This window comes from Anser brachyrhynchus (assembly GCF_964034855.1).
Source record: "Anser brachyrhynchus genome assembly, chromosome: Z".
Classification (NCBI taxonomy): Eukaryota; Metazoa; Chordata; class Aves; order Anseriformes; family Anatidae; genus Anser; species Anser brachyrhynchus.
The window spans coordinates 61,025,164-61,044,935 of NC_137697.1; the positions used below are offsets into that span (position 1 = coordinate 61,025,164).

General features: G+C 39.5%; 2 protein-coding genes across 8 annotated transcripts in view; one reads left to right on the forward strand and one right to left on the reverse strand.

Annotated features, from left to right (window-relative positions):
• Positions 1–247: 247 nt before the first annotated feature.
• On the forward strand, positions 248–14,418 carry LOX (lysyl oxidase; the record flags this gene model as incomplete). Of its 2 annotated transcripts, XM_080573707.1 has the most annotated exons (7): positions 252–1,300; positions 1,529–1,637; positions 2,939–3,076; positions 5,389–5,545; positions 8,705–8,800; positions 8,948–9,063; positions 10,620–14,418. In XM_080573707.1, the coding sequence occupies exons 1-7, from the start codon at positions 589–591 to the stop codon at positions 10,624–10,626; spliced, it is 1,335 nt and encodes a 444-aa protein (XP_080429833.1). In that variant the 5' UTR covers positions 252–588. The 2 variants fall into 2 exon arrangements, with proteins under 2 accessions (XP_080429834.1, XP_080429833.1); XM_080573708.1 differs by lacking the exon at positions 10,620–14,418 and having other exon boundaries at positions 248–1,300; positions 8,948–9,067.
• A 4,155-nt stretch (positions 14,419–18,573) lies between these two features.
• The window catches only part of SRFBP1 (serum response factor binding protein 1), a 77,502-nt gene continuing 76,303 nt past the window's right edge, over positions 18,574–19,772 (reverse strand). For all 6 annotated transcript variants that reach the window (XM_080573702.1, XM_080573706.1, XM_080573703.1 and 3 more), the window contains one exon: positions 18,574–19,450. In XM_080573702.1, the coding sequence (XP_080429828.1) occupies positions 19,263–19,450 (188 nt within the window). In that variant the 3' untranslated portion in view covers positions 18,574–19,262. The remainder of the gene's footprint in view (positions 19,451–19,772) is intronic.

The following is a 19,772-nucleotide window of genomic DNA, read 5'->3' on the forward strand; positions in this document are numbered from 1 at the left end:
CAGCACGGCCCGGCCCGGCGGGGCTGGGCTCTGCCCACCGGGGTCCCGCCACCGCCCAGCTCCGTGCCCCGTCCCCCTCCGGCCTACCCCGCCCGGTCGGGGGGCGGTGGCGGCGGGGGAGCCGTCCGGGCCGCACGTTTCCAGCCGCATTACGTGAACAAATAGCGGGGGCGCAGCCAGCGGGGCTTGTGTAACTTTGCGAGCGTGCCAGCGAGTTTAAAGTCCCTGCTCTCCTCCTCCTCCTCCTCCTTCCCTCGCTGCAGACGCCCGCGCGGGCCGGAGGACGGTGAGAGGCTGGTTGTTTGCTCCGGCTCCCATTCGCACCCCCTCGCCTATAAATACCGCGGAGGAGAGGAGCCGCTCCCGCCGCCTCCCCCGGGCCGGGCTCCCTCCCGACGGCCCGACCTGCCCCATGGCACCGCCCGGCTGCCGCCGCTGCTGAGCGACCGGGTGCCCCCCGCCTTTCGTCCTCCTCCTCATCCTCATCCTCCTCCTCGGCTCCCGGCCCTCCCCCGGCACCGGGGCGCTCATCGCCCCCCTCTCGCCCCTCGTTCTCAGCCGCCTGCCTGCGCTGCGAGCGCCGAGAAGATGCATTTCGCCCGGCCGGGGCTCCTGCTCGCCCAGCTCCACGCGTGCATCTACTGGAGCTGCCTCCGGCCCGCCGGCTGCCAGCAGCAGCAGCAGCACCAGCAGCAGCAGCCGCCGCCGCCGCGCCGCCCCGCCGCCGCCCCGCCGCCCCCCGCCGCCTGGAGGCAGCGTATCCAGTGGGAGAACAACGGGCAGGTGTACAGCCTGCTCAGCCTCGGCTCCCAGTACCAGCCCCCGCGGCGCCGGCAGGCGGCCGAGCCGGCGGGCAGCCCCATCCTGCTGCTCCGCAACAACACCACGCTGCCGCGGGGCGCCGCCGACCGCCCGCCGGCCGCCGCGCACCCGGAGCCCGACGGTGGCACCCGCGGCTCCGGCGCTCGCCACTGGTTCCAGGCCGGCTACCAGCCGCCCTCCGCCGGCGCCCGCCGCCCCGGCCCCGGGGCCGCCACCCCCGGCGGGGCCCGGAGCCCCTCGGCGGGGCCGTCGCGGCCCAGCGCCCCCAGCAGCCCCGCCGGAGGGCCCGGGGCCGGCGGTCTGCTCCCCCCCGGCAGCCCCCGAGGCGGCAGGGAGGATGTGATGGTGGGCGACGACCCGTACAACCCGTACAAGTACACGGACGATAACCCCTACTACAACTACTACGACACCTACGAGAGGCCCCGCCAGGGCAGCAGGTACAGGCCCGGCTACGGCACCGGCTACTTCCAGTACGGTAAGAGCCCCCCGCCTCCCCCCTCCCTCTGTCCTTCTCATTTTTCCCCCTCTTCCCCCTCCTTCTGTCCCTTTTCCCCCTCTTTTTATGAGGAAGGGACTGTACACATGGGAGAGAGCGTAACGGGGGGCAGGCGACGTCTCCTTGAGGATGGGGATGGGAGCCAAGTGTGTGCAGACATGTCCTGGGTTGATCTTGCTGTTCTGTGGTTGGTTTGATGAACTGCAGGTCTCCCTGACTTAGTCCCGGATCCCTATTACATCCAGGCGTCCACGTACGTCCAGAGGATGTCCATGTATAACTTGAGATGTGCTGCCGAGGAGAACTGCCTGGCAAGGTAGGCTGTCTGGTTCGTGCTCTGGGTTTTGCTGCAGGGCTCTTGCAGCCGCCACGGGACAGCCTGCGGACTGGTGGGGAGTGGGAGGCGGGAGGCCGGAGGGCCTGGGGACACGCAGACCCCTCCACAGCTCTCTTTCTGAGCCTGTGGCAGATGGCAGGGTTGTGCATGTCACAAAACAGCACGGCCCTATTAGAGGGAGAAGGCAAAGACACTTCGAAGAAACTCCAGTGTTTTTTTTTTTATTTTAAAGTGATGCTGAGCGTTTCTATTACCAGGCTCATTTGAACATAGCTGAGTTGCAAAATGGAGGCACCAAAAAATCCACTTGGACCTGGTGATTTTCATCAGCCTCTTCTAATCCTGCCAAATCGTATTCTACTCCACTTGTAAAAACCTATTCCTAGCCAGCACGAGTTACTATTAAAATTAAAACATGCCAATCATTTCTGGGCACATGTATTGTTACACATCTTGTAGTGCATCTTAAAAACTAAAATCTCTCTAAAAAGTGTTTCCAAGCCTTTTAACAGTCTGAAATAGCAGCTTTGCTGACCAAGTTAGGTCCTGTACACTTGGCAATGAGGGACTTTTCCTGTTTTGTTTGGAACAAAATCACCGTGGCTGGTTTTAACCGTTTTAACTGGTTTGATACCTTATCATGCAAGACACATTTATTTATTTACCAGCATCATTAATTGATGTCAGACTATTTCTGTGGTCATGCTCTTTCTTCACTTGCTGAAAAAAGAAAACATGGCATAAGAACTGGTATTTTTTGTGCTCACCTTACAATGAAGACTATTTGAAATGGTCTTGCTGACTAGCAACTGATTAAAACATTCAATATGTAAAAAACTGTAGATTACGGCTGTGTAAAATAGGATAAGCCTGGGGCATGTGCTCAATAATATTTTTACAACACAAACAAACATCTGTTACGTGATCTTATATTCACAGTGAATTATTTTGGTTAACAGCAGTTACTGAGATTGTACTTTTGGTACCAGAGTAATTTTACAGCTAAGCAGTGATCTGCTTAACAGCCAGAGCCAGAGAGTCAGTGATCCAACTCCTCTTTGTGAGATTAGAAGCAGGTCTGAATCTTACTCAGTTCTTCCTTTGATACCGGGCCCTTCTGAACACGCCATGTGGATTTCTTGTGCATCTCTATTGCATGAGCTTTAAGAAGGTTTAAAAGATCAATAATATTAAGTCACTTCTGAAACAATATAAAGTATTTTTAAAGTGGTTTTTTTTTTTTGCATATACTTATGGCTCTTCTTTTTGCACTATTACAGTTCAGCTTATCGAGCAGATGTTAGAGACTATGATAATCGAGTGCTCCTGAGGTTCCCCCAAAGAGTGAAAAATCAAGGCACATCGGATTTTCTACCAAGCAGACCCCGTTATTCATGGGAGTGGCACAGCTGTCACCAGTGAGTGAAGTGCTCAGTATGGTACCTGCTAATTATCTCTTTCGGTAACAAATTGTCAATTATAAGGCGACATTTTCTGAAACTGGAGTGGACTTGGGGTGAAGCTATGGGAAGCTTTAAAATTTTACTCTGTGATTCATTTTATGCTAGTAGTAATCACTTCTAGAGAGCCATGTGAAAACAAAATGGATATGAAAATTGGATATCTATAAGTATAAAACTCTTGCAGGTGTAAATTTGTTACACGCCTCAAATCAGTTTTTGACAGGGAAACTTCTCTAACTATATTCTGTTAAGGTTGCTGTCTAGTTACATTTAAGGTGAACCAGTAAATAAAAAAAAAAAAAAAAAAAAAAACCACTGTAACTGTGGAAATTCTAAAATGCACATTTACTAGGAAATTCCCTATCATTGTAAACACTGACCCATACTTGTTGACCTGAACTTCTTGGGTTAGTTTGACAAGGAATGTTCAGATCAGTGTGGAAAAGACATGGTACTGAGTTGACTGATCTCCTTATCAATATTCATATCATAGCATGATATTGTAGCAGAGCAGTATTGCTCTAGCATGGCAAAACTGTTGGAAATGTGGCAAGGAAAATTCCCAACATTTTGGGAGCAGGTAACTGCAAACTTGTACGATTTCAGAAAATTCACATGCAGGCTTGCAGGCTTGTTCCTGTTTCTGCTGTTTCATAGCCAGATCAATTGTAAACTGCTAGAAAGTTTACCATACTTCACCTTACTTATAGTTCTGAGTTACGGGTACATAAGTGATAATTTAGTATTATTTTATTAAAAATATTATATAATGTGGCCTTGACCTAAATGCCACTTGCATCAATGTAGTATTTCTCTCTAGTTTCAGAGGCTTTAAGCTTAACTGCTTGTAGTCAAACTTGGATGAAAAATCGGTTTCATTAAAACAAATTCTTTCAAAGAAGGACTGATACTATTAGGTTATAAATCTTGTAAGGATCAAAAAGCTAAAACCAAATCAAACCAAACAGAAGAAGCTTCCAGAAATGCTTTAGTTAACCACCCACTGTGAAAAAAATCCAACAAAAACAAAGCCCCCACCCTGGCGCTTACTAAGTTGATAAGTGGATGATGAAATGGATGGAGAGAAGTTGAAATCTTCATCGGTAGAAAAGCAGTTTCGTACTGTGCTACTGTAGCCCAGATATCATTATCCAGATGCAAAGTGTCTCTGATGTTAATACAGTTCTTGGACAGAACATACACTGCCAACAGAAAAAATCCATTTCTCGTGATCATTTCTATGGCAGTGAAACAAGTCCATTTGGAAATGGACTATAACTACTAATGCCTTTGGCTAGTCATCAGTGTTAGTCATCATCATCTGTGAACTGGTTTTAGTGTTCCTGACATGGATGCTTGCTAGACTTCTGTGCTTCTCTTCATTTTAACAGTATGTTTGAATTCTATTTAATTACCTTTTTCATACAGCTCTTGAGCTGAAAGTGTTCATAAGTAACAGCAGCCAAATGCTGCGCACAAAGTGCAGATAGGTAGTACAAGTTTAGGTTTCCACCTTTTAAGAAAAAGTGGGACTACTAGAACAGTAAGTGTTCAAGTCCATAGAGAGAGCTAGAACTCACGGTGTATGAAAGCAAGAAAAATACATCGCTGTGCCCAGAGTGAAAGCATATGCACTTTTGAAATAGAGACCACATTAACTGTAGACTACAAAAATGCTGACATCTCTGTTCAGTTTCCATTAGTTCTTAATGACCAAGCTAATGAGAACTGTACACCAAAGCTTCCTTCATGCAAATTTGTTTTCACTAATATTATGAATGTGATACAGATTTCCATGGATTGAGGACCATGGAAATGGGAAAGTAAATAGTTGCTTTTTGGGTAACAAGTAGGAAACTTCTCTGGAATTTATAGTATGTAAGGTAAGCATTCCTAGCCAAACTCTGCCCAGAGGCAAAGTTATAAGATGTACAACTTCAGTATGAACTATTTAATATTTGCTATTGTTATTCTGATAATAACAGCTCATTCTCAGTAAAATGGGAACTTCTGGAAAAACAGGGCTGTTGTAGAGTTTTTCCCCTATCAGTTGCTAAGGAAGGTGGGGTTTTTGTAGTCATTGAAAATTGGAATAATGAAAAGAATACTTAACTGAGTGGCTTATAATAGGAAAGTACACTAACATATGAGTTCTGTGCAGTGAAGAAAATGTGGCCAGGTCTAACCTTGATAAGTGAATAGGAATATACTAAAATTATATTGACAAAATCTGATCCATCTTTAATAACATATCCATGGTCTAACAGACATTATCACAGCATGGATGAATTCAGTCACTATGACTTGTTGGATGCGAGCTCACACAGAAAAGTTGCTGAAGGACACAAAGCAAGTTTCTGTCTTGAAGATACCTCCTGTGATTACGGGTATTATAGACGATATGCATGTACAGCACACACGCAGGTAAGAGTCGGTTCAGAGACAACCAGAAAGAGTTGGTTCAGAGTTTCTCTTTCCTCTCTAATTTATTTTTGGATTGCGTGTCTTTTTCCTATCAGTACAGGCTAAATCTGATGTGCTAACTAGCTTGGAAATTCTCCATCACAGAGGTCAGGACAGCAACTTGAAATATTATAGTTTACCTAGTTGCTGTTAAATGCAGGTATCACTAAAATGCAGGGGCACTCATTAACTTACATCACTGGTAACTGACCTACGTTAAAGCACACCACAAATTCTTTCAATTTATAGATAGGACTGGTCTAGCAAGATAAAGAGAACTCAAGACTGAGTCAGTAAAGAGGTTGTTTCATGTGTTCATCCTTCAGGAACTGTGGGGTGATGCCCCTGGCTGTTCCCAGAGTTCATAGTATTTTCTTTCTTGCAGAGCATGAAGCTGCAAAGTGTGAATTTCCTTAATACCTGTACCTACTGGGTGGCAGTCCAGTCCAGAAAATTTACAGCAATGTTTTATGCGTATATAGAAGGCCATTAAAGCATCACAGCCATGTGAACACATGTATATTAGTCATATACAAGTGTAAAGCAAGGTATTAGGGCTTATTAAAGGAACAGCCAAAAAAAAAAAAAAAGAATGTACCATTCAGATATTACACCAGTTCATGATAGACCTCTACCTTGACTATTGTGTGGAGTGCTGGTCACTGCCTCTCAAAACTGTTACAGTAAACAAAGCAAGCAACCAACCCTAGGAGAACAAGGATGATCAGGAGTGTAGTACGGCTATAACACTAGGATTTCATAGGGTATTCCCTATGAATAGGGAAAGCCAGAAATAGTACCAAATCATGAGTGATCCTGGACTGGAAGAAATCCTTGATATCCCCTGTTTTTCACAGTACAAGAATTTAGGATATGCAAAAGAACTGTCAGGCAACATCTTTAAAACACTGAAGGGTGCTCTTTTTACTTACGAATAAATTTTTCAACTCCTTGCCATAGGATGTTGCAAAGACCAAAAATAATCTATGAGTTCAAAAAAAAAATGTTAGGCCAAATAATAGAGGCTATTAAACACAATCTGATGGCATTCTGTGTCTCAGATATTGTTAAATGCCTGGTGGAAGGAATTTACCTGGCTAAGAGACGTTAGAAGTCCCATTTCTTTTGTTCTTTCTCCTCAATCTTCTGCTGCTGACCACTGTCAGAGACATGACACTGAGCTCAATGGACCTGTGGTTTATCTCAGTGTGGCCATACCATAAGCTTGTATCCCTTACTCTGCAGTTTTTAATCTAGGAAGTAGTTATTTTATCACAGAGAAATGACAGCCATGCTTCACTGGCTGACGTGTACACATCCGAATTTTAAATATAATGAATGATCTACACTACATCAAGGCTTTGAAGAGGTTTTATAAACGTCTTTTCTCCTTCTGCAGACGATGACATCTAACTAAGCAACATGCATATTTTACAGCTGGAGTATTTGTGTCACTAGAATCATGCCTATGTCAGCATTTCCACTGGAAGTCCATATTTCAGGGGTTTGTAATTGGACTGTAAAACTTTCCTCCAGCCTCAGACTTGGCACATATGTGAGAGAGTCTGAGCTGATCACCAGCTGGGTCAAGAGGGAATTCTTGTGGACTTGGATTTTGAGCTATCTGTGTGTTACTAGAATGTATTAGCTTTGCCTAAAGCAATCTACATCAGCCATGATGAAAAACACCAGATTTGAACCACTGATACATTCATATACGGAAATTCTTTTTAAAACTCCTAAACTGCAAAGAAACTTTCAGAAAAGATAGGTCTGGAAGAAAGACTACATTTTAAATTCTATCAGAATTCTTGTGTCTCTGTGTTTGCCTGAAGAGAAGCCCCACCGGGGCACTTCCCTGAAAAACTAAATGTGCAAACAGCCCTCGATTTTCCTTTTCCTGTTTAGAGGTGGCACTTACGCAGAGCAAAAAGATGTGCTCTTCCTAAGGGTAGTGACAGGTTCCAACACAGGTGATTAAGTTCATACTCAATCATAGAGTCACGGAGTAGTTGAGGTTGGAAGGGACCTCTGGAGATCATGTAGTCCAACTCCCCAGCCGAGCAGGATCACCTAGAGCACTTTGCACAGGATGGCATCTAAATGGATTTTGAATATCTCCAGAGAAGGAGACTCCACAACCTCTCTGGGCAACCTGTCCCTGTGCTCTGTCACCCTCACAGTAAAGAAATGCCCTCTCATATTCATCTGGAACTTCCTGTGCTTCAGTTTGTGCCCATTGCCTATCGTTCTGTCACTCGGCACAACAGAAAAGAGACTGGCTCTGTCCCCTCAACACCCTCCCCTCAGATATTTGTACACACTGATAAGACCAATGAACCTCAGAATCTCAAAAATCTCAGAAGCTGTTTACTTGAGATTTGCAGATATTTAGGTCCAGTCTTTGGTCAAGTTTGATTTTATTCTTACCTTTAAAATATAGATTTTTAAATATTCAGCTGTAAGTTTTCATTTGAAACATGCTTTGCTGTTGGAAAATGTATTATTTTCTGTGAAGAAGTGTCTTTTGGCAGTGAATAATTCCGACTCATTTTTATTTGGGCAGGAGTGGTAGTTAGGGAAGAATAGGGAGGTAGTGTCAGAATTCTGTCTTGTAAAGGTTCCTTTCATGTTCCAAAGTCTTCCTGTCATGTAGCTCAGTGCCTTCTACTCAGGATCCCCTGCTGACTGACCGATCTTGCACTGAAGTAGTCACACAAAAAAGCACAGCTGAAGGAAAATGGAAACTAGACATGCCTAAACACCACTTCTCAGAGTACTTTTCAACATTAAGGTTTTCTAGATTATTTTAATTGACTTCAGACAACGGATAAAATACAGATATCTTACGGATGAACAACTATCAATAGTTATAGGTGTTCCTTATGCGATAGTAGTACAGCACTCTCTATAAAACTGACACGTTAGAATTACGTGTTCTAGTTCGGGTATTCAAATAAAATGCCAAGAAAAAATAAGCCTCATTCCCGGAGGTAATTTTTCATTTTCCTAGTGAAATGTTGTGATGGCTAAGTGTACTTCAGTCTCAGTGTTACTAATGTCTGGAATGTTAGTGTTCCTAAAAAAAAATTTGACACCTATCTAACTCTTATTTTCAAGGGATTGAGCCCTGGCTGTTACGACACTTATAATGCTGACATAGATTGCCAGTGGATTGATATCACAGATGTGAAACCTGGAAATTACATTCTGAAGGTAAGGGTTTTGGGAAAGGAGAGTTACTTTCTTTCTCTTTCTTTTTTTTGTTTTCCTTTTTGCTTTTTAAGAGAAGCAAATCATATGCATATGTCCTTTTGAATGTAAAGTTACCAACCCAACAACACTGCGCTTTCTCCCCTTAAGGTCAGTGTAAACCCCAGCTACTTGGTACCTGAATCCGATTACTCCAACAATATAGTACGCTGTGATATACGCTATACTGGCCACCATGCATATGCCTCTGGCTGTACAATTTCACCGTGAGTATATTTAACTGTTCTGCATTCACATTACTGAAGTTGACAATCAGATTTATGAAGTTTAGAGACTTATTTTATATTGAAAAAGTCCCAATTCTAATGATATAAATTTCTTTAGTATGTCACTTCACAGCTTTCAGAATCTAGTGTATTAATCTGAAATTTGGATGAAACTTTTCAAAGGTCATTTTTGTCAGGAAGGATGAGAATGGTTACTTTGGTCTTGATAACTACATATCTTTTGAATCCTGACCTGGGCTAATTAAATTATTTACACAATCTAGCACTTTTTTTTTTTAATTATTTAGGTTTGTAAAACAATCATAAGTGATAGTTTTGCTCTTGTCATCTTGTTATTGGGATATATAGCACTTCAAAATTGCTACTATTGCCTGGGCTCCGAGATGCTGCCTCTGGCTCAGGCCTTTATATTTGTACTAAAACCTTTCTATTCTCATTCAATACCCATTTATAGCATTTGAACAGAACTGTTGAGCAGCTAAATAGCTCTAAAAGCACTTTGCAAAATCCCACACATATATGTTACTTTGCGGCTGCGGACACAGCAGCTATCTTTCCTGAAACAACTCTTCCAGACACACAGTGTTGACAGTTTACCATTAGTTCTTCAAAAGTTTAAACAATGCTACAACTATGCTTGTCATTTCTTTCCTCTGAAAAGGCAAACTCACATTTAATTAATGTTCATATTTGTGGATCTACTGTAGCTTAGTAGCTGCGAAATATACACACAGAAAGCAGTCTTCTGTAACAGAGATAAGTGGTTCTCAGGATAATATGTTAACTACTCACACAAAACAGTAATGAAGTGGTTTGATTTTATGGCACAAAAAATGATGTGCCAACACTGTATAGAGATTCATGTGAGATTCCAGAGCAGTAAACAAAAAATGAAAAAAATGACCAGTATAGTCCACTGTAACAGCATCGATGAAACAAACATAATTAATTTAAAGTGAATATTGATAAGGTAGCCTGTAAAAGGTTCATTGCTTACTTTGTATTAGGAAGCTGCTGATTAAATGAGACTAAAACGAGAAACTTTTTTTTACTCCAGCATGGAGATACGTTTATAATTGCACTTAAGTCATAAATGCAAGATGTTAAATAAATGGCTTCAGCATAATCCTCATAATCCTTTATTCTTACTGTACAGTGGCAAGACTTGTAGAAAGTGGTGAAAGAGAACAACATGTGTCCTAGAGATCAAGAGTGATTTATTTTTGACAGACCTTTGGAAGGAGCTTTTTAAAATATTTCTCTGTAACAACAGTGACTAGGTACTTCAGTGAACGCAGCTTCTACTCACTCACATTCAGAGGGAAGAGAAATTCATGCTTGATTAATTAGCTTAATGTTCTCCCCATCTTTGTAAATGCAAGGAAATAAATATATTTATGCCTGTTGGAATCTGACAAAATTTCTTCTACCCTTTTTGAGCTGCATCTTCAAGTTGATAAAAGGATATGTAGCAGATTTTTTGTATTTTTGTATTTTTGACCATGTGCTTACCACTGTTTCTTTTCTTTTAACAGGTACTGAGAAGGATGCAAGAAAATGGATGAGACAGAGCCAAATGTTTCGAACTGAAGTATCATTATATAAATTTCGATAGGATGTAAACACTATAGAAGCAAAACTACAGAACACACACATATATACCCACACACATCATGTGATTTTTGAAGCACATCGGCTGCTTCTCAACAAAATCTGTAACTGGATTTTAAGCATTTGAATTGGCATTACTTTTTTAACTATTGAAATGTGTGGAACTGGTGATTCATCCACAGATAAATTTTGAAATTCTAACTCATTAGTAAAATCATAACCATTTTTTAACTCCTGCAAATTTGGAGTTCAGGTGATAAATAGACTTCAGTCAGAATATTACTGTTGAACGTATTCTAAAAAGTAGCAAAACTTTATGTAAAATGAATTAAATAAAATGCAACAGAAAGTACTAATGTCAGCTATCTCAGAAAATACCAGAATGAAAAACAGCTTGAGAGTAATGCTGCAGTAACCATTAAAATAAAACTTGCTAGGACACATTGATACGAATGAGAAAAGTATGTTCAGTTTTCAAGGGATATTAACATATAGCGAAGAAATACATATCTATCTATCTATCTATCAGTTATACCCCTGCAAGAAAAGTTATGTTTACATTTTTAATACATTAGAAGTTTTACCGTTTTCTTAAGTCAAAAACAGATGGGGTTTTGAAAGAAACCTTTCATAGTAGAAATGAATTAAAGAACTTATCCACCTTTCTATGCTGTAGAGATTTTTCAAGGTGGGGCTTTTAAAAGACTTCTGCACACATAATGTGGATAAAAATGAATACCTGTCAAGAAGAGGGCTCTTAGAGGTGACAAAGAGTCCCTGGTGTAGTCATCTGTGAGAAACAACCAGCTTGAACAGGTTAACCATCAAAATAATACAGGCAGTTAACTCAGGTGGCACCATAAAAAGAAGTAGGTCAGAATCTCTAAAAAGGTATTTTTATCATGAAGAAGCTTACTGCCTGCTTCCCCCTGAAGTACTGTACTTGGCTTTTAAAATTTATATCTCAGTAGTCAAGCAATGAAGTTGAAAATACACTATATAGAGAGGGAGAGCAAAAGTCAATATATTAAATATCCTACCTTAGGCTGTTCAGGAACCAAATACAACATTGTTAAGGGGAAGAATTTCCAGCCCAAATTAAAGTTTTCACTGAACGTCTTACTGGTGCTGGGTACACTACCCCTCCTCCCATCCCCAAATTATTTTGCTTTTGCAGTGCACCCTGCTGTAAGCTACAGTAGCTGTGATTTTGTTTTTAAACTGTGAAATAACATATCACAAGGGGATGTCATGCTTTTTTTCAGATTTCAGATCATATAAAATGAAGAATCTACTTTTGAAACAAAGTAACCTAGAAGTATTGATTGGTATTGGTTGTGTTTAATCAGCAGTTCAAAACACCTAATGAGACATGAAAGCTCAGTATCTTGATTTCTTGAGTTTTTTAAGTACACGTGCTATTCAGTATAGTTAAAAAGGAAAAATCTGAGGAATATGGAGAGATTTTGTTACCAGTATTGAGAATACTTCAGGCAGTATTTGGAAATATTTTTTGAAATAGAACCCTATGAATTAAATTTGGAAGTTTTATCTCAATTATCATAATATCCTTTAAGGATCAGCTTGTTTTTTACTGCATATATTTATTTCAAGAGTATAAAGTATTTCCACCTTAATCATAACTAGGTTACAAACTTGTCCAACTAATGGATATACTGAAAAGAGAATCTAAGAACCAACAACCAAGTGATTACTACCCCAAATTTGAAGCGTGTCCTGAATAGAATTTAGACTGCAGGTCCCTTTTTGTTTGTTCAGAGATCCATTTTAGCAATCAGTCACCAGTATGGGCACCAAACAGGAGCAAAATTTGGAAACTAGATTTATTAGAAAGCCATTTATTACATGTGTCTGCAAAGTGAGGGCCTGATTAAAGCTCAGGCTTCTGAAATCTCAGCTCAAAGACTTTTTAAGATTAGGATTTAAGGGATGCAAGTGCATTCACCTTTCTAGAAACTTAGGTCAGAACTGGGGTGAAGGTCCTGATAGCAGCTTGGGCAATGGACACACAAGCTACTACTGTAATGGAAGCTAAGCTGTGGGCACAGACTGCTTCCTGGTAAGAGTTTGTGTGCTCTTACCTCATTGTGCCTGACACTGAATGTGGGACAAGAAACTAACTGGACACAGAGCAGCTGAGGAGTTTCTCCCTCAGCTTTCTAGGCAGTAACCTGCTCGCATGTCTATACCCAAACTACTTGCAGAACTCCACTGAAGTGAGCAAGTAGGCAGAGGAGGTTAAGCATCTGTGTAGGTGGAGCAAGTTGTAATACTGGACTTAAGACATTTCAATGGGAATGGCCTGGTTCGGAAAGGTGTTGAACGCCATAACTTTGAGTATTGGGGATATTGTGGCTACAGAGATGTAGCTCTTTTCCGTAGCAAAATATTTTTACTTGTTTTAAAGTGTGTGTTAAGGAACGTGACAGTAATATACGATAGCACAAACATTGCCTAAGATAACATGAACAGTCTATTCAGAAAAGCAAGAGATTTTAGGATTAAAAAAAATGAAGAAATATGACTTTAACTTACCCTATTTAACTATAGCTAATCACAATGCAGTAGAAGAGTTGATCATATAGCATGTGTAGAAGTATTTCTAAATAGGGGAGCGCCAACCAGAATTTTTAGTATCTTGGCTCTGCAGTTTTGTCCCAGAAATCTTAACTGACTGTTTTCATACTGGAATATATTTAAGAAATTACATGCATTTTTGTTGAAAAACATTTATAAAAAATGTTTTGATAAAACCTTATTTTATAAAGCAAATTATGTTTTGGAATCCTTTTTTACAAGACATTGGGCTTATTTCTGTCATCTTTGAAAGGGATCTACTGTTGGTCTCAGTGGGAGCAGTATCAAACAAATTTTGTGAGAAATCCAGTATAAAATTGCTGTCATGTAGTCTCAGATCTTTGAAAAGACAAAATGTTTAGTATGTGTGTGAAGCAATTGCCTCCCACATTTCAAGTCTTTAGGTAAAAACTGCATGTAAGGAACATACTATGTACCAGACTCATTACAGAAGGGGTTCGTTAAGTATTTTTTTTTAATCCTGAAATATATTTGGTATTTGCATATTTCTAGACAAAAGTAACAAAAATGACAGATTGGTCACCATCTGAACCAACATATTGTGTAGATGATGTTTTTGTGTTAGTAAAAGTCTACTCGTTTTTCTCTCTGCTCCAGTTTACTATGCAGTGTTGAATGGATACAAACACCAAAATGTACATTCTTTGTCATTTATGTGTTGTTTATATTGTACTCATTCAGACCAGCATGGTGAATTTCATAAATGAGACATCAAAAGGTGGTTTATCCTGTGTCTCACATTTATGCTGACATGGCATTTTCATTTTCTCCAAATCATAAAAGGTGCTGAAAGGTTTTAACTTGAATTAAAACCAAAAAGTATGTTATGGGGAGGTTTTTATTATGCAACTAATTGCTACAGATACAGTGAAATGCCACTTGTTTTTGCAACTTTTTTTTTTTAGGTTTTCATTATTTTCTACACTTTTCTTCCAAGAATCTTAATTTCAAAAAACTTTGCATCTTTATCTGAAGAGCTCTTATTTATAATATTCAGACACTAGCTTTGTTTCTTTATTGCACTTTCATATTCTTGTGTTACATGCCCGTATTATGGTTGCAAATTTATGTGAAAATGACTTGAATAAAGTTTTTCAAGCGTTCTATTTGTCTAAGTATTATGCTTAATGGAAGAGTTCATCATAGGCCACATCCAACTGTAATGTGTAAGCTTCAGCAAAAGTTGTGTGCATGTACATGTCGTACATGACATGAAAATGGGGAAGATCCTGTCGCTCTGACATGGTCTCAGAAAAAAATGTCATGCCCGGATAAAAAGAAATCAAAAGATGCAAGGGATGATAAATTACCTCTCACACTACACAAAAGCTTAACAAGTGAAGGCATAATAGGATAAGATACGGTTCATCCGGATACAGCCCATGATGTTAAAGATTTCCTTACCAAACAAGTTGTCTCTGAAGGAACAAGAGCTTAGAAACCACTTTTGGAATTTTTGCACCAAAAACTTTGCTCATATGGAAAGAATGTGTGAGCAGTCTGTCACAGATAGTCAATGTACTCTATACAATTGACTTAACACATTTAACACTGTTACTCCAAAAACATTTTATTTACATTTTCTGAATACAAACCAACATTCTGCTGCCTCTTCAATCTGTATGGTAAGCTGATTAAATAGGATGAATTATGAAACATCTTCGTTCCCTTTGCTGAGGGATTAATTCAGAACATGGTTAAGAACACTGAATTGTTCACTCTAGTAAGAGGTTTCCAAGCACTGAAATATCAGCCATGGTGCTCTTGACCCTGGGTAAATGGAGACAAAAATGATGTAGTGTATTTAAAAAAAAACATGAACGTAGAATTATTTCAGATTTAAACAATGTTGTGGTGGTGTTTCTAAAATTTATTTAACAATATTATTTCTATGCTATATAGTTTAGAGCTAAGAGCTTCTAACTAGGAATCTCTGCAAGTGCTATCCCTAGCTCTAGGGACTAGAGTCCAGAATTAGAGCTACTAGAACTAGGGACTAGTTCTATTTAGGGAGAGAACTCCATTGGAGTACAGAAATGCAGTCAAAACAACTATACATCCGACTATTGTAGTAAGAATATTCAGATTTATTGAAAATATCATTTCCATCCACTATCATTCCGCTCTCAGTTTCACAGTAACTCACCTGCCTAGTATCACAAAATGATCTGTCACCAGCCTCCAACTAGAAAATAGCCCCAAACTTTCAGTTAAGAAATAATTGAATTTTAATTCTGGCCCTAATTCATCTATCTAACTTGTTCATATAAAACTGATGATAAATATTTATGCCTGTTTGGAAATCCTCAAACTTGTGCTATCAACACTACAGCTGTTTTTTTATTTTTTTCCCCTCTTTTATTCCCTTTTAATATATTTAAACTAACACTGAATCTTTTTAAAGACACTGAAATCTGAGATTGTTTTGTCAGGAAGTTTGAAGTGAAAACATTGTGCACCTAAAAGCAGTCTAGGAGTATCTGACAAACCCAGACTGAGAACATTTCCCCGATGGTATGGTACTGAAGTGGAAAGCATGGTTCTCAAGGTTTCTTAATCTAATCATCACAGAATTAAATAACTTTCCATATCGCTATAAAAATAGATTTGTAATACTTACGAGAGATCTCTGTTGAAACAATGTTACAGATACAAGCAATGTTAACATCATGTATATACTGAAAATGTTATGTTGTCATAATGAAGAAAAAATGTTCTATCTTTTATCAACAAGCTCCAGGCATATTCATTGAGTTTATCAGTTCATAAAAATCACCCAGTTGCACATTATAAATATTATCAGGTTTTAACCATCACTGCTCATTTGTGCAGTGCTTAGCACATGAAGGCTGTGATCCAGGTGAGTCACTAAGTACCAGCAGCAATAATTTATTAAGATATGAAGCAATGCCAATAACCTAATCTCTCTTCTCTCATTCATGTTCAGCACATCTCTTTTTTTTCCACATCTTTTGATTTAGACTTTTTTTTTTTTTTTTGAGTAGGAGCTCAAAGGTGTGTCAGAAGTGTTTCTGAAGAGGAAAAACAGAGATGTTTTGATAAACTAGGTTTCCTTCAAGAAGAACTCTATGGCCACAAATTACAACTGTAATTTGGTAAGAAACTTGCTCCCATGCCAAGATAAACTAATGCTCCTAGATCTCTCAGCACACGCAAACAAGCATTTTAGAACTTATGCTTCTTAAACATTTTTTTCAAGCTATTTGCACTCTAATTTTTTAGTCTTTAATGTAAGTCAACTATTAAAATATGGTTTTCATCTACTCAAAGAAAGATAAGCTGTCCATGAAAAATTGTATTATAACTGATGACAGCTAACAAAAGAAATTTTTCTTGCCTTTTACTGGAACCAGAGAAGTCACATGTCAAACATTTGTTTGGACTAGCATTCAGCTAGGATTATGTACTCATTTGTTTATTGTAAGCATTCAGGACTAGCATTTGCATCTGGAAAACTACAAGAGTTTGCTATGTGGCAGGTAAATGCAAGTCTTTTTCTACAAAAGCTGATCCTTCCCTACAAAAATACATTAAACAGGCTTTCATGTTTTCATGTTTTATTTTTCTGGCCTAAAGTTTCAAGTCATTCGATGCAGTACGTTAGAAACAGTAACAACAAAGAGCACTGCGAAATTGAAGGTTATCTGAGCTTCAAATTCAAAAGCAATGCAACTCAGGAAAACAATGCAGCTCAGAAGGCTACTGGTCTTCTCTGCTGTTAGGATGCATTGCTGGCTCATGGTCTGCTGGTGTCCACCAGAGACCCAGGTCCTTTCCTGCAAGCTGCATTCCAGGCCATCAGCATCCAGCACAGACTGGTGTATAGTGTTAGTGCTCCCCAGGGGCAGGGCTTTGCATTTGCCCTTCCTAAACTTCACGAGGTTTAAACTTTCCCTGTGTCCATTTCTCCAGCCTGTCCACATCCGTCTGCATGGCAGCACAACCACCTGGCTTTCATACCGCTCCTCCCAGTTCTGTATTTTCTGTAAATTTGTTGAGGGTGCGCTCTGTCCCATCATCCAGGTCATGAATGAAGCTGTTAAATACTACTGACGTCAGTACTGAACCCTGGGGACACCGCTAGTTACCTGTCTTCCAGTTGTACGGGCTTTCTCCTATCAAAGTCTTTGGAGCTCAGCAGTTCAGCCAGTTTTTGATTCATCTCGCTTTCCATTTATCTCGTCCATATTACCTCAGTTTATCTATAATGATATTATGGGAGAGTGCATCAAAAGCCTTATTAGACCAGAGATAAGCGACATCCACTCCTTTCCCCAACATCCACCCTCTCTATGATATGTAGCATTGAAAGGGTGAATAAGAATTCATTGTTCATTGTCCCTTCTAATACAGGAGTTGGGAACATTTAATAAACCCAGTCAGTCACAGCTTAAGACACAGAAAAAGAGATTGTTTTTTCATAGAGTAAAATACATAGGAAGGACTTCTACAATTTAAGAGATTAGAGGCTGCACAAGTTCACATGGATTTTACAAACTTGCAGAGGAGAAATTCATTGAGGATTATTAAACACAATAAATTACCATATCTTAGTAAGCCCCTGAGCTGTAAAACTGCAAGTTGGGTGAATCTTTGGATGATGTAGCACTGCCTGCTTTCTCCATCCCTATACTTAAAGCATCCCTTTTTTGATTACTGTTGTAGATGCTAGGCTAGATGGCCCTTTGGTCTGATACCAGGTTATTCTCACACATTAAAAAACGCCATAGGACTTGTACGGTACACTATCTCACACCCATAGCAGTCATTTATCAAGTTTCTGGATTAACTTGCTACAAGATTATGAAAGATAACTATACTTAAATAAACATTACTGTTAAAGATTAACTATAAATTCAGAACTTGTTTCAATTAAGCAGTAGGAAAAGACCCTGAAGAAAAATACTGTGAAGATTCTATCTCATATCCCAATCAAACGAACTCCAAAATTTAAAATGCCACTTAAAAGCCAAATGTTTCTTAGTCTGCCAAGACTAAGGCTTTCAGTTTTTCAGCATTCTATGAGAAATAACAAAATACGTTTGTCTAACACTACCTTTTTATATACATTCTATTTGCTTAAATATCAGCTGTATCAAATACAAAAGATGACTTCTAATTGTACAAGTGGAAGACAGACATAGTGAACCACCCAGATACAACCTCCAGGACAGGAATATTAAAGACACTTTTTTCATGTTTTCAGACCAGCAGTGTAATCAAGAAATGACAAAGATTGCAATTTAACAGGCCAATATTTTATTGCTATCTGGAAGTTTTGATACCGCGTGCATTACAGAGTGGATTTTTGAGATACCTGATACATCCATGAATTTGTGAAGTCTACTCATGTTTAAGAGATCTCTTCTTCTCACCCGAGATACATTTGATAATATAAGTCCTAAGATTATCACTTCAGAAGAGGTATTTTATATTCTCACCTCTCACCTGAAATATAAGCCCTCAAGCAGTTAGAAGTACATTTTTACAAAAACAAAGCTCCAGAGAGTTTGTACTACTCCTACACAGCACAAAGGGTGTTCCTAAAGCCCATTCATTCACACTAGGATGTATTTCATAAATGGTGGCATTATGTAACAGGACTTATAAACCAACTCCATATGCCCATACCTTAGTCAACAGACAGCACGCTCAGTAAATGAAGCAATCTAATAACAATGCTTTTTTATAGACTGCAAAGGATAACGAAGGTTTAGTAAAAATAATTTATAAAGACACCAAAACATGGCTTAAAAATGCATGAATTTGGAGACATGTAAAATTTTATCTCAGTGAAGATTTCTAGTCTGATTTCCATCCTTATCATAGAGAAAAAGCATTCAAACAGTGGTTGTTACTTCATAAGAAAGTACCACAGGATGCAAATTTACAAGTATTGTATTTTAAAATCTCAATTTACATACAGTCTAGTCATCAAATTTAATCTTTTTTCCTTGGAATGCTGTAATTTGAGACATTTGTTCCCGACGTCTCTTGCTTGCTTCCCATGAAGGATGAAGAGGCTGCTCCAAACATGGTTTCTTATTGTCACATTTAAGACCCGAACCTTTTGCAAATGGTTGCTTTTTGAGCTGTGGTTCCTTTTTAACAAGAGCTGTGCAAGAAGTACAACATGAAACATTAAGTACATCACGAACCTTCATAAAAATGTGCTAAAACTACCTTGAGATTGTAGACATTTTCAAGAATTTATTAATGAGCCATGGGGTACACATTTATCTGAATGCTCACAGCAAGATTTTCTCATCTTGCAGCCCTGTAAATTATCACTTGGTAGACTGCAGATAGTTAAAATTTACTATTACTGACCACACTGAAAATTTGTGCAAATATTCAGCACAATCTCAACTTTTTCTTCACAATAAATCAATCAGGAACTACACAATAAAACTCAGTATGACTGAAATGATACCCTT